Raw genomic sequence first — 15,049 nt, 5'->3', positions numbered from 1 at the left:
CAGTTTTTCATGCCAATCGTGTAAATCGTCAAAATCTCATACTAGTAGAATAATCTTTAGGTTATTCAATAAACAGAAACTTAAAAAGTTACACCAACTGATATATGTCATTTGCAAGCCCAATTCTCTTCGAAAACTGGATGGGTGTTATTGATCCCGGATTTGCCGCTAGCAAATACTAATACAACAAGAATAGATAAAATTATACATATCAGCATAGAGTTTGTTCTCGTGAGTTGAAACTCAGCAACGAAGTTGCAACGAGGTCTACTACTTGCTCTTCTACTAGTAGAAGTATGTATTTATCTTACAGAACATTTGGCAACACCAGTGAAAAGTAGCAAATAACCGGCAAAATTTATTTTCTACAAGTTTTATTTCAGATATCACTCACTATTTTAGTTTCACTTTAGCTTCTTCTTCTTCTTCCTTTTTCATGGTTAAACTAAACTTCTCAGGGGATGGTAAAGCCAGAAGCATCCACTCTCAGAAAGATAAAGAATCAATATCCACATAGAGGAAATAAAATGCTTAAGACTGGCTTGGTAGGCTTTGTTTCTACCAAGCTTAAGCAGTTGCAGCCATTGGAACTCATTTTGCCGCTCTGTAACATGCCCTCTTTGCTGCACGGACAATATCTTCAACCTGTACAGGCAGATTCAGATATTTCAGAAGGCAAGACAACCAGTGGTGTCAACTGTTATTAGCAATTCACCAATAGATCTATTCCCCATGAGCTTCTTGGTTTATCCACTGTTCTTACGTGAACACCGTTACACCTTCAATGTTCACACATATAGCTGTCTGTGTGTTCATGACATATGACCCTTTTTCCGGAGTTGATATGATAGACTTCATGAAGTTGCATACACTTGTGTTAATCTCTCAGTATAATTTGTCGCAAACTTTTTTCCATTTTCTTCTCCCTATGCTACAAATGAGAAGATGTGGCAAACACTGCATTAGTTAGTATGATACGAATACTAACTATCTTCTACCAACACACCCTCTCTCTTTCCAGAGTACATCAAACACTAATCTTTCAACATCATTCAGTTATGCCATCATTGTAAGAGAACAGACAGTTAAACAGATTCTCATGTCTTCTTTTCGCCCTCCACTCCCAACCCCTTTTGGGTTGATAAAGCACCATCATCACTAATCTTTCAACATCATTCAGTTATGCCGTCATTCTAGAGAACAGACAGTTCTAACGGCTTCTCATGTCTTCTTTTCGCCCTCCACCCCCACCCCCTTTTGGGTCAATAAAGCACCCTTGTCCACCCAGTTTATGGTCATATTTGCCATTTTTACCACAAGCCATAACTAGGATAATATGAAAGCTGCTCCTATTTACCGGTAAGGGAGGAAAAAAGGGTGGTTACTAACCTGTGGAACAGCCATCCTTTCCAGATTTGCTGCATATGGCATAGGAACATCAGCCCCAGATATCCTCTCGACTGGAGCATCAAGATACTCAAAACTATCCTCCACCACAGATGCACTGATACAAAAGGAATTTATAGTCTAGTAAGCTTGATTGACCAAAAACAGGAACAAAATAAAGCTCTTTTCTGCTTTCTTTCTTTGCGTTTTTTTTTGGGGGTTGTTGGGGGGGGGGGGGGGGGGTGTTGTCGCACAGAATTAAAATAGAATCAGGGTAAAAGTCTGTTTAAACCAGATCTCAGCTCCAACACCGTGTTGTGGGAACCCTTCTTCTACAGTTACAAGTCTGTTGGTTTTCCTCACGGAAGCATTAATGGTGGGTCTATCAAGTGGACGGATAGAGCGTAAATTTATGACCTGTTGACCCCCAAAAAAATAGAAAGACAAAAAGGAAAAGTGAAATGAAGCTGGAACGCTTTCGGCACATTAACATTTTAAAATTTAAAGGTAAAACTGGAATATGAACTCCAGGATTCTCACATACCTCAGCACTAATTCCTTCTTTTGCAAGAATTTCAGCAGCCTTCAAAATTCAAAAGTTATGTGGAAATGAATGATTAGAGCCAGAAACAGTGACATGCACATTCTCTATGCAACATCTAATATGGAGTACTAAATCCGACCAAATTTTAATATTTGATGAAATTCAGAATACAGAAGCGGATCATGTGTTGCAGAATAGGATTAATCAGTAATGTGTTCCGAAAAACTCAAACACTGATACAAAAGGACAGACGAACCTTAAGAGCATAACCGACCATCTTTGAGAAAGCAGTAATAGTGACATCCTTTCCTTCACGTTCTATCTGTCAATGTTTGTAAAATAAGGAACAGCAGCAACATATAAATATAAGAAACAATGACAGAAAGCAGCACTTGCCTTAGATTTTCCAATGGGAAGACAGAAGCTAGAATCAAGAGCTTCAGCTGAAACAGGAAAAGACTCGCCATATCTGCATCATTCAAGTCATACGATGATGATAGATATTAGAAGCAGAAAAGTGTATCACTTGAATAACTAAATCAGCAATGCAACTCACAGCAGTTCATTTTCCAGAAAAACAACAGGATCTGGATCTCTGATAGCAGCTTTTAGCAGGCCGCGAGCATCTTCAGAAGAGTATGGAGCTAGCACCTTCAATCCAGGACATGCACCATACCATGCGGCATAGCACTGGAAAAATAACAAATGGAAGAAAAGTTGGGCTTATGGTAATTTAGATGCATATGACATACAAACATGCGAACACCTCAATGTAAAAATGACAAAATTCTAGCATCCTCTCAAAACAACTTCAAGTTGAAGTAGGAATGTAGGATTGTGGTCAGACTAATGTACAATGCTGTTCCACAAGTTGTTGGCATGCTGCCTCATTGATCCTTTAGACCAAGTAACAATTACTTGTATTTCACCAGGCTAACTTAAACCATGTCACTATTGACTCATTACTGGAATGAAAGCACCACATACCACATTGAGTAGAAGATTTAACTGAAGGCAACAACTTTTTACACATCCAATAGAAACCAAGAAAATAGTATAAAACATCAATATTAACATTGCCATAGTTCTTCCAGTTTATCTGCCGATCCATTAACTGGCACACAATAACTTTCAGTTTCAAACAAAGATTAAATATTTACTGCAGCACCTTTTAACAAGAAGCTCACGTGATGCTTAGCTTGGTTTAACCTCTCCAACAGCCATACCAGGAAACATAACAAGCCGCATTTCAGTTGACAGACATACCTGAGAATGTTGGGCACCAACTCCAGCTGCGGCGCCATTAGGACCCCTGAAGACGATGGGGACTGATATCTGACCGGCAGACATGTAGTTTGATTTTGCAGCAGAGTTGATAATATGGTCAATTGCCTGCATGAGTTCCAGAAAGAATATGCCTTTGGTCAGCATTCAAAAGGTATATAAACCATAACTCAAGAAATACAGACAATATAACAAGTTTGTACAAATATGATTCTAACATGCCGAAACCAAAATGTCATGATCTGATGCAGTAGAACCTCTTTTTTTATTCAAAGAGGAAGACTAAGATGCAGAAAGAAACTTGGCAGGAGAAAGTAATAACAATCTTCATTCCTCCTAATAGAACATCTTTAGGAAGCTATTCCTTCCAATTTGGAAGGAAACGAGCCCCATATAGTTATATGCCATTTGGCCAACAATTACTTGATCGTATAGCATGTGTGACAACCCAGCTAATCACAATTAAGCTACAGTTTCATGCATCTTAGAGCTATAAATTACCATAAGAGACATCAGACACCTTGCATCATAATGATTGAACAGAGTTAAATATAAACAAGGACCATGTATTAACTTCCCAGATAAACAAGGACCCAGTATTAACTTCATAGTTTTACATTCAAGACTGTTAACACTAATTCAGAAACAAAGCATTTGTGTTACCATCCTATGTTATATTTAGTTCAGACCACAATTTCCTTCACTTTAAACTTAACATAATATTCTTGCTGTGTTGGTAATGTCATGCATTCTTGTTTGCAAGATTTTAGTGACAACAGAAGCAATGGGCATCCAGAAATAAAGAAAGCAGAAGAAAATGTTCAATAAATGCAGCCTGTCTCAGAGGCTCAAAACCAAAATACCAAATCGCCTTTTGTCCTCAAAGACTACAAATCTAACCCCTCCCTCCCTCCCCCTTTGGCATTTTGTTTGCATTTCTTTGCACTAAATTAAATACAATCCACACAAGACACAATACGGAAACGATGGGTTATACCATCTCAAATTATTAATCCGACTCCAAATTTATCATGCCATAATCCAACCTCTTACAAGTTATGCTTGTGACAAAATATACCACTCAACAAGCTAAACATCATTAATGACAGCAGTTAACTGATACAGACAGCTACCACATGTGGGCCTCTGTCAATGATATTGGTGGATGGTTTTTGCATATTTATGTCTTTATTTAAAAAATTCAAAAGAACATAGTATCCGAGAGAACAGAAGTCTGACCTGCATTGAAAAGTTGAAAGTCATGAATTCTACAATGGGCTTCAGACCATAGTAAGCAGCACCAACTCCAATTCCGGTAAATCCAGCCTATAAAACAACATAAAATGTTATGAAGTGCCTAACCATACAAATTCACCCACAACAGCAGCTAATTAGTAATTGAAGCCCAAGGATCAACCTCGGTAATTGGTGTATCAATAACTCTCTCTGGACCATATTTATCCAACAGCCCCTTTGAAATCTGAAAACAAAAAAGAAAAGAAAAAAACAAAAGAAAAAGGTCAAGAACAAAGAACAAAGCAAACTTCATTAAACAAAAAATAAAGGTGAAAAAAGAAAATCTAACCTTGTAAGCTCCTTGATATTCACCAACCTGAGTCAACACAGATTTTTGAAGAGAATTAAAATTAAAGATTCAATTTTTGCCTTCCAAAAAGTTAGAAAAATACAAAAAAATAATCGTTTATACCTCCTCTCCCATTATAAAGACCTTTGGATCGGCAGACATCTCTTCATGTAGAGCAGAATTTAGAGCATCACGAACAGTCATCTACACAAGTTTTAATATAATGACGTTTTATCAACAGAATTAAACATCAAATAAACGTATTGGAGTGCGAAATAAAAGTAAAAAAAAAAATCACCTCTTTAGCTGCTGAAGAAAATTTTCTAGATGCAAACACCCTGCTTCTCAACATGAACTGGTTCATATTCTGAATCCCAAAAAATAAAAAAATTATTCACAAATAAAAATATCAAGTACAAAAACAAAGATCAAAATTTAGTAAAGTCCTCACAAAAGCAGAAATGCCTCTGTTGGCCATTCTTCGACCTATAATTCCAGACATATCCACTTCCTTATTAGCTAATTAATGCCCTAATGACAACCACAGGCGAATTAACATAAAAATGATGGATTAAATACCGACAGAAAAGTTTGAATAATTATAAAATTCGATCTGGGGCATTGGGTAATGAACCTGCAGATTGGGTGTTTGGTGGAGACAAGCGCAAACAACAGTCGAAACGAACACAGAGAGTGAAAGATCGGGAATGTTAGAGAGAGAGAGAGAGAGGAACGTTTAGCGAGGCTTCTTTTTATTAAGTACTAATAAAATAAAAAAATATTGTCGTTGGCAGCCTGGGGTTGAAGGGGAAAAAAAGGGAATAGTATGAATAAATTTATAGCACTCATAGTTGTAATAATTTAAAATAAAAATAAATATTACTCAATTAAAATTAATTATAGAATTTTATATAAGTATTATTTTTAGTTTATGTGCGACGTGTATATAGTATCTGCCCAATTAAAAATATATACATTGAATTTAAAATAAAATAAAATATTTGTTTAAATGATGAAAATAATTTTTCTCACACTAACATAGTAATTGTATTCAATATCTTCCGAACATGCATAGATGATGAATTGAGTTAAATTAGTTGTATATTATTTGTAATACAAATATATTAAATTGTGTCTCACCTGACATTTCTTTATGAATACGTTTTATCTTCTACCATTTCATCCTTATTTCTTAAAGTTTGCATTTTAACTAATTTAATTATTAATATAGTAACTGGTTTTATTTTATATTCTGATTTCTTTTAATTCAAATACTTAATTATCTTTTTTAATTACTAAAAGTGATAATTTGTTTTTTGAGGATTCAAATTATTAATATTATCTCATACCATATGTTAAATAATTAATTCTAACTATATTTTTATCCCAAAAATTCTCTTGTCAAATGATTAAAAATCGAACTTTTGCACTTTATATTTGTCGTAATATTAGTAAATGGCTTTTATCAATCACTTTTCTTTCTCTCTGTATCTTGCTATTATTAAATATTTTTGTTATTATTTTTCTAATTATGTTTAACATCTATATTAATATTTATATCTAAGTAAATTAGTGATCGAAGAATAAAACTAATAGTTAGTAGACCAATCTCACATAGACTACTCAATTTGAGATAAAGGACAAAGTAAATTCTTCTTCTTTCTTTAATCTTTATTTTATTTTATTTTATTTACATCATAATTGTTCACCTAAAATTTTGCACAATTGTACGATCTCTTTTGTACTATAAAATATTCAATTATAGAAAAGTCAAATGCAAAAAGATTTGGTGTTACTTAATTATACCGTAAATGTAAAATTTATATAACGTAAAACTTCAATGATTTTAAAGTCCTAATTATAAGAGAAAAAATTAATAAGTAATAAATCTGATTTAATTTAAAACAACTAAATATTAGCTAGGAGAATAATCAAATGACTGTTTTGTCTAGTGTAAATTCTATTTTAGAAAGGTTAAAAAGGTGAACGATGGATGGACTCCGCCACCTTTGAAATTTTAAGACTTCCTGATGATACGAATAATTTTTAAAATTATAGGAAAACAAAATGAAAATTTAGAAGTTTCAAAGTTTCAAATATACTAGTTTAGCTAAACTTTAAAATATTATATTCTAGTTACAAGTTTACGTAATATGGTTTTTGCCGAAATAAAACCTTTTAAAGGATATAAAAGTTGGTCTAAAAAGGAAATAAATAATAATAATAATTTTATCCAATATGAAATTTATTTTTAAAGGATAAAAAGATTATCAATTCATGTTGGGATTTCGTGCTACTCCATATCAATGATTAGATAATATAAAAAAATTATACAAAATATTATTAAATAATATATTTGAGTTATAAAAACAAAGATTCAATATATATAAAATTTTTAAAAGGAATGAATATCTCTCTACTCTCCTGAGACACGCCGGATTGAAAAAATTTATAATTTATCAAGCATCCTCGCTTGTATGTAATCTAGCAATAGGAATATAATGTGATGACCCAAAATATCATCTTTAAATTTAATAAGTAATTCTATATTCTAAGACCTCAAAAAATATCATTTATCATTCCTCGACTTGCGTGCGTAGTCCGTATAATTTTTCGGAAAAGTTTTATGTGAAAAAATGGATTAAAATGGGAAATAGAGCTTTAAAACTCAACTAAATTGACTTTGGTCAATATTTTGAGCAAACAGACCCGGATCAGTATTTTGAAAATTCTGATAGGTCCGTATCGTGATTTGGGACTTGGGCGTATGCCCGGAATCGAATTCCAAGGTCCCTAACCCGAGTTATGGAATTTTGATAAAAAATTAAAAGCTTGAAAGCTTAATGATTTCTAAGAAATTACTGATGTTGGATTTATTGATCTCGAGTCCGTATTTTGGTTTCGGAGCCCGGTATAGGTCCACTATAATATTTATGATGTGTCTACCGAATTCGGATGTCCGGTTGTAAAAATATAAGTTTTAAAGTTTTCTTGAAAACTTCCTTTGATTTGGTATCCGATTCGTAGTTCTAGGTGTTATTTTGGCGATTCGATCGCGCGAGCAAGTTCGTATGATGTTTTAAGATTTGGGTGCATGTTTGATTTGGAGACACGAGGGATCGGGTTAATTTCGGGTGGTTAACAGACCATTTTTGGACTTGAAAAAAACTGCATGAATCTGCTTCTCGTATCCTTCTTCGTATTCGCGAGAGGTGGCTCGCGTTCGCGAAGAAGAAACTGGAGGCAGGTAAAATTTACTCTTCGCGTTCACGAAGAGGGGGACGCGTTCGCGAAGGGAAGATGGCAGTATTCATCGTGAACGCGTGGAAGCGTTCGCGTTCGCATAGAAAGCGAGGCCTGGCCGGGCACCAAACGTTAAAGCTTCGAGTTCGCGTAGGGTGTATCGCGTTCGCGAAGGCCAAATTTGGCAAGGCTTCGCGTTCGCGACATTGCCTTCGCGTTCGCGAAGAGCAAAGTTTTGGCAGCACAAAAATGTGCTTCACGAACGCGAGGCACTGACCGCGTTCGCGAAGGGTAAAAATCCGAGAAACGGAACTTAAGTTCTCGAAATGGAGTTTCGACCCATTTTCAATTCTTTCCCATTTTTGAGCTCGGGTAAGGCGATTTTTGAGCGATTTTCACGGAAAAACATTGGGGTAAGTGTTCTTTATCCTATATTGATTATATTTCATGATTTCATACTCATTTATATCATGAATCCGTGAATTTATGGAAGAAAAATCAGATTTTTATAAAATCTTCCAAAAATGAAGATTTAAGATTTGAAGGTCCATTTAATATCGGAATTGGACAAATTTAGTATGGTTGAACTCGTATCGGAACGAATGTTCGGATTTAGCAAGTTTTTCTGAGATTTGAGACGTGGGTCTCACTGCCGAATATTTTAATAAATTTCGGATTTTTATCCGAAAAATTTATAAATTCATATGAAATTAATTCCTATGATTCGTATTGAATATATCGAATTGTTTGTGAATAGATTTGAAGCTTTTGGAGCCAAATTTAAAAAGAAAAGTTGTAGTTGAATAATTGATTGGAATTCACAAAGCGAGGTAAATGTCGGGGTTAACCTTGACTTGAGGGAATAGAACCCTTAAATTATTTATTATGTGAATTGCATGTGAACGACGTATAGGCGAGGTGACGAGTGTCTATACGTCGTCAAATTAATTGTTTGTCTGCTTACTTGAAAAATTATAAATTATTTTTAATCATAAAATAATTATTCTAATAATTGTTTCTCTCTTATTCTTTGTCAAAATGTTAATTCTTGAATTCCTGCATTAATTGTTACATGCTATTTAAATTATGTGTTTTAATTGTTATTTGACATTTAGCATATTAAATATTAAACTACCTATTCCCTCCGTGATTTCTATAATAAATTACTAATTATCATTTTTTGTTTCATAATTAAATTATAATTATTGTATGCTTGTTGTCTTATGATTTTATATTAATTGTTGTGTTTATTGGGGAATTTCTTCTATAAGAATTGATTGAAATGGAAATATTGGAGGATCGGGTTGAACGCCGCAACGGACTTATTAAAAGTTAACATTGGAGGATCGGGTTGCACGCCGCAACAGACTTGTTAAAAGTTAATATTGGAGGATCGGGTTGCACGCCGTAACATACTTGTTAAAAAGTTAATATTGGAGGATCGGGTTGCACGCCGCTACAGACTTGTTAAAAAGTTAATATTGGAGGATCGGGTTGCACGCCGCAACAGACTTATTTAAAAGTCAATATTGGGGGATCGGATTGCATGCCGTAATAGACTTAATGAAAAATCAATATTGGGGGATCGGATTGCACGCCGCAACAGACTTATTTAAAAGTCTATATATATACTTGATCGAAATAAATATATAACAGAATTGAATGTGAATATATTGTGAGAGCGGGTTGCACGTTGCAACAGAACTAATGAAAATGATAATTGGTTATGACTGCTGAGTTGCCTTCAATTATTATAAATGAATTACCTGATTTATTTCTATTATTGTTGTTGTTACTAATATTGCGTACATGTTAATGTAAGTGAACCGCCTTAGCCTCGTCACTACTTCGTCGAGGTTAGGCTCAGCACTTACCAGTACATGGGGTCGGTTGTACTGATGCTATACTCTGCACTTCTTGTGCAGATTTTGGAGTTTGTCCTAGCGGCGTACCATAGACTTGCTCGGATTTCAGCTACCAGAGGAGACTTGAGGTATAATTGCATGGCGTCCGCAGTTCTGAAGTCCCCATCTATTTTACTTTAGCTGTGTGTTTATTCTCAGACAACTTTATTTTATTCAGACCTTATTTATATTTATTTTAGAAGCTCGTGCACTTATGACACCAATTCTGGGATGGTATTTAGATGCCGATCGCCAGTTGGTTGGTTTGAACCGGGAGAGGCTCGGTTGTTGGGTACCGATTTGGTACAGGATGCCTTGGATAAGGTCAAGATTATTCAGGATCGACTTTGCACAACTCAGTCTAGGCAAAAGAGTTATGCCGACCGTAAAGTTCGTGATATAGCATTTATGGTTGGAGAACGAATATTGCTCCGGGTTTCATATATGAAAGGTGTAATGAGGTTCGGAAAGAAGGGCAAGTTGAGCCCTAGGTATATCGGACCCTTTGAAATTCTTGAAAGGGTGGGTGAAGTAGCCTACAGGCTTGCATTACTACCTAGTTTATTAGCGGTTCATCCGGTGTTCCATGTGTCTATACTCCGGAAATAACATGGTGATCCGTCCCATATGTTAGATTTCAGCTCAATCCAATTGGACAAAGATTTGACTTACGAGGAGGAGTCGGTGGCTATTCTAGCCCGGCAGGTCCGACAGTTGAGGTCAAAGAGTTATCCTTCAGTTCGGGTGCAATGGAGAGGTCAGCCGGTAGAGGCAGCTACCTGGGAGTCCGAGTCGGACATGCGAAGTAAATATCCACACTTATTCAAAAGCTCAGGTACTTCTTTCTAACTCCGTTCGAGGACGAACGTTTGTTTTAGAGGTGGAGAATGTGATGACCCAAAATGTCATCTTTAAATTTAATAAGTAATTCTATATTCTAAGACCTCGAAAAGAACCATTTATCATTTCTCGACTTGCGTGCGCAGTCCGTACAATTTTCCGAAAAAATTTTTATGTGAAAAATGGATTAAAATGGGAAATAGAGCTTTAAAACTCAACTAAGTTGACTTTGGTTAACATTTTGAGCAAACGAACCCGGATCAGTGTTTTGAAAATTCTGTTAGGTCCGTATCGTGATTTGGGACTTGGGCGTATGCCTGGAATCGAATTCCGAGGTCCCTAGCCCGAGTTATGAAATTTTGCTGAAAAATTAAAAGCTTGAAAGCTTAATGATTTCTAAGAAATTTCTCATGTTGGATTTATTGACCTCGGGTTCATATTTTGGTTCCGGAGCCTGGTATAGGTCCATTATAATATTTTATGATGTGTCTGCCAAATTTGGTGAGAATCAGAGTTGATTTGACGTGATTCGGACGTCCGGTTGTAAAAATATAAGTTTTAAAGTTTTTTTGAAAACTTCCTTTGATTTGGTGTCCGATTCGTAGTTCTAGATGTTATTTTGGCGATTCAATCGCGCGAGAAAGTTTGTATGATGTTTTAAGACTTGGGTGCATGTTTGGTTTGGAGCCCCGAGGGCTCGGGTTGATTTCGGGGGATTAACGGACTATTTTTGGACTTGGGAAAAACTGCAGAAATCTGCTTCTGGTATCCTTCTTCGTGTTCGCGAGAGGTGGCTCGCGTTCGCGAAAAAGAAAATGGAGGCAAGTGAAATTTACTCTTCGTATTCGCGAAGAGGGGGACGCGTTCGCGAAGGGAAGAAGGCAGTGTTCATCGCGAACGCGTGGAAGCGTTCGCGTTTGCGTAGAAGGCGAGGCCTGACTGGGCACCAAGCGTTAAAGTTTCGCGTTCGCGTAGGGTGTATCGCGTTCGCGAATGCCAAATTTGGCAAGGCTTCGCGTTCGCGACATTGCCTTCACGTTTGCGAAGAGCGAAGTTTTGGCAACACAAAATGTGCTTCGCGAATGCGAGGCACTGACCGCGTTCGCGAAGGGTAAAAAATCCGAGAAACAGAACTTAAGATCTAGAAATGGGGTTTCGATCCATTTTCAATTCTTTCCCATTTTTGAGCTCAGGTAAGGCGATATTTGGGCGATTTTCACGAAAAAATATTGGGGTAAGTGTTCCTTATCCTGTATTAATTATATTTCATGATTTCATACTCATTTATATCATAAATCCGTGAATTTATGGAAGAAAAATCAGATTTTTATAAAATCTTCCAAAAACGAAGATGTAAGATTTGAAGGTCCATTTGATATCGGAATTGGATAAATTTGGTATGGTTGAACTTGTATCGGAATGGGTGTTCGGATTTCGTGAGTTTTTCCGAGATTTTATGATGTGGGTCCCACTGCCGAATATTTTAATGAATTTAAAATTTTTATCCGAAAAATTTGCAAATTCATATGGAATTAATTCCTATGATTCGTATTGAATATATCGAATTGTTTGTGAATAGATTTGAAGTTTTAGGAGATAAATTTAAAAGAAAAAGTTGTGGTTGAATAATTGATTGCAATTCGCAAAGCGAGCTAAGTGTCAGGGTTAACCTTGACTTGAGGGAATAGAACCCTTAAATTATTTGTTATGTGAATTGCATGTGAACGATGTATAGGCGAGGTGACGTGTGTCTATACGTCGTCAAATTAATTATTTGCCTGCTTACTTGAAAAATCATAAATTATTTTTAATCATAAATTAATTATTCTAATAATTGTTTCTCTCTTATCCTTTGTCAAAATATTAATTCTTGAATTCCTGCATTAATTGTTACATGCTATTTGAATTATGTGTTTTAATTGTTATTTGACATTTAGCATATTAAATATTAAACTACCTATTTCCTCCCTGATTTCTGTAATAAATTGCTAATTGTCATTATTTATTTCATAATTAAATTATAATTGTTGTATGCTTGTTGTCTTATGATTTTATATTAATTGTTGCGTTTATTGGGGAATTTCGTCTATAAGAATTGATTGAAATGGAAATATTGGAGGATCGGGTTGCACGCCGCAACAGACTTATTAAAAGTTAACATTAGAGGATCGGGTTGCACGCCGCAACAGACTTGTTAAAAAGTTAATATTGGAGGATCGGGTTGCACGCCGCAACAGACTTGTTAAAAAGTTAATATTGGAGGATCGGGTTGCACGCTGCAACAGACTTATTAAAAGTTAATATTGGGGGATTGGATTGCACGCCGCAATAGACTTAATGAAAGTCAATATTGGGGGATCGGATTGCACGCCGCAACAGACTTATTTAAAAGTCTATATATATACTTGATCGAAATAAATATATAACAGAATTGAATGTGAATATATTGTGAGTGCGGGTTGCACGCTGCAACAGAATTAATAGAAATGATAATTGGTTATGACTGCTGAATTGCCTTCAATTATTATAAATGAATTGCTTGATTTATTTCTATTATTGTTGTTGTTACTAATATTGCGTACAGGTTAATGTAAGTGAACTGCCTTAGCTTCTTCACTACTTCGTCGAGGTTAGGCTCAGCACTTACCAGTACATGGGGTCGGTTGTACTGATACTACACTCTGCATTTCTTGTGCAGATTTTGGAGTTGGTCCCAGCGGCGTACCATAGATTTGCTCGGATTTCAGCTACCAGAGGAGACTTGCGGTATAACTGCATGGCGTCTGCAGTTCTGAAGTCCTTGTCTATTTTACTTTAGTTGTGTGTTTATTCCCAGACAGCTTTATTTTATTCAGACCTTATTTGTATTTATTCTTAAAGCTCGTGCACTTGTGACACCAATTCAGGGATGGTATTTAGACACCGTTGTTTTTATGGATTATTCACTATATTTCAAACTTTGCTTCCGTTTTTGTTTCCTTGATTATTAATAATTTAAAAATTGGTTAATATTATTCTAACGTTGGCTTGCCTAGCAAGTGAAATGTTAGGCGCCATCACGGTCCGAATGAGGGAATTTCGGGTCGTGACAATTGGTATCAGAGCACTAGGTTACATAGGTCTCACGAGTCACGAGCAAGCTTAGTAGAGTCTGAAGGATCGGTACGGAGACGTCTGTACTTATCTCTCAGAGGCTATGAAGTTTAGGAACAATATCACCTCTTTCATTCCTTATCGTGCGACAATGATCTTGCTTGAAACCTATATCTCACATTCCTTTGTATCTACTCGTGTATGACATTGCGCTCTCGGTATCAGTTGTGCGTCGACGGTTCGTGATGCCGCAGATGAACTACGAGGGAGCCAGAGATGCTCAAATATTGCTTCAACGTGTGATTCCGGCTGAAGATGCGGACATATAAGGAGATCACCAAGTGAATAATGTGGGGGGTGCAACGTACCTTGGCATCTGGTTGATTTATGCGAGTTGTGAAGGTTAATATTGTGGATCATCGGACGAGGTGAACTATGACTTCACGCCGAGTGGGGGAGTCCACTATCAATGAATGGATTGCGAGTCATGTGTTATATCAGTTTTGGCCTGAAATGTATATATGTGGTACTGAAAGGTTCTCCCAAAATTTACATGTGTTTAAGGCCTGAGATCTTGTAGAGAATATGGTTGGTACTTGTGGTATGTCCGCCTCCGAAATAATCTTATACTTCAGTACCAAAGGAGTTAGAGAAACAATATTAAATTTACAGAAGGCCTACTCAGCGTGGACGTCACGGTTGCAGATTTTGGGGTTCTTCGGAGGAAGTACAGTGGTTGACGAGATTCTGGACTAAGAATTGTCTGTATGGAGCTCTACTTTTGTGATCATTGTATATAAATAAGGGTAAAGTTTACTCCAAAGAAGAATCGAAGAGTATGTTAAGAAATGGGTCAACTCAATAGTGTTGAGTCAGCATAACAAAAGAATAAATTGGCCTTGGGAGAGATAATTCTCCACAGGTGTCTGTGGCAAGCCTATGGAGAGGGCAGACCATCCAATACAACACCGCCCACTTGGCTCGTTTCTCAAGAATACTTTTGAAAGAGTTTGTTTCCCGGACTCTCCGTAATGCATGGCGCATAGGGTTTGAATGATTGCGTCAGGTCACCATGACGGTGTCATAATATGCCATCAGGTTCAATAAGTTAGCCTGTCATATTCCTACTTTGCTTCCTACAGCCAGAGAGCGAGTCCACATAATCATTAA

At 36.2% G+C, this 15,049-nt stretch overlaps 1 protein-coding gene across 2 annotated transcripts; it reads right to left on the bottom strand.

Moving 5' to 3' along the window:
* Positions 1 to 128: 128 nt before the first annotated feature.
* Positions 129 to 5,602, bottom strand: LOC107820994 (pyruvate dehydrogenase E1 component subunit beta-1, mitochondrial). Of its 2 annotated transcripts, none has more exons than XM_016647370.2 (15): positions 5,434 to 5,602; positions 5,251 to 5,330; positions 5,098 to 5,166; positions 4,923 to 5,003; positions 4,800 to 4,826; positions 4,632 to 4,694; positions 4,454 to 4,540; positions 3,197 to 3,322; positions 2,487 to 2,620; positions 2,327 to 2,399; positions 2,187 to 2,252; positions 1,931 to 1,969; positions 1,679 to 1,803; positions 1,390 to 1,504; positions 129 to 931 (listed from the first exon to the last, which is right to left on the bottom strand). In XM_016647370.2, exons 2-15 carry the CDS (start codon positions 5,299 to 5,301, stop codon positions 878 to 880), a joined length of 1,110 nt encoding a protein of 369 aa, XP_016502856.1. In that variant the 5' UTR covers positions 5,302 to 5,330; positions 5,434 to 5,602; the 3' UTR covers positions 129 to 877. The 2 variants fall into 2 exon arrangements, with proteins under 2 accessions (XP_016502856.1, XP_016502855.1); XM_016647369.2 differs by having other exon boundaries at positions 129 to 645.
* Between the last annotated feature and the right edge of the window lie 9,447 nt (positions 5,603 to 15,049).

This window comes from Nicotiana tabacum, chromosome 4 (genome assembly GCF_000715075.1).
Source record: "Nicotiana tabacum cultivar K326 chromosome 4, ASM71507v2, whole genome shotgun sequence".
NCBI classification, from domain to species: Eukaryota; Viridiplantae; Streptophyta; class Magnoliopsida; order Solanales; family Solanaceae; genus Nicotiana; species Nicotiana tabacum.
This window is presented reverse-complemented; position numbering and strand designations above follow the sequence as displayed.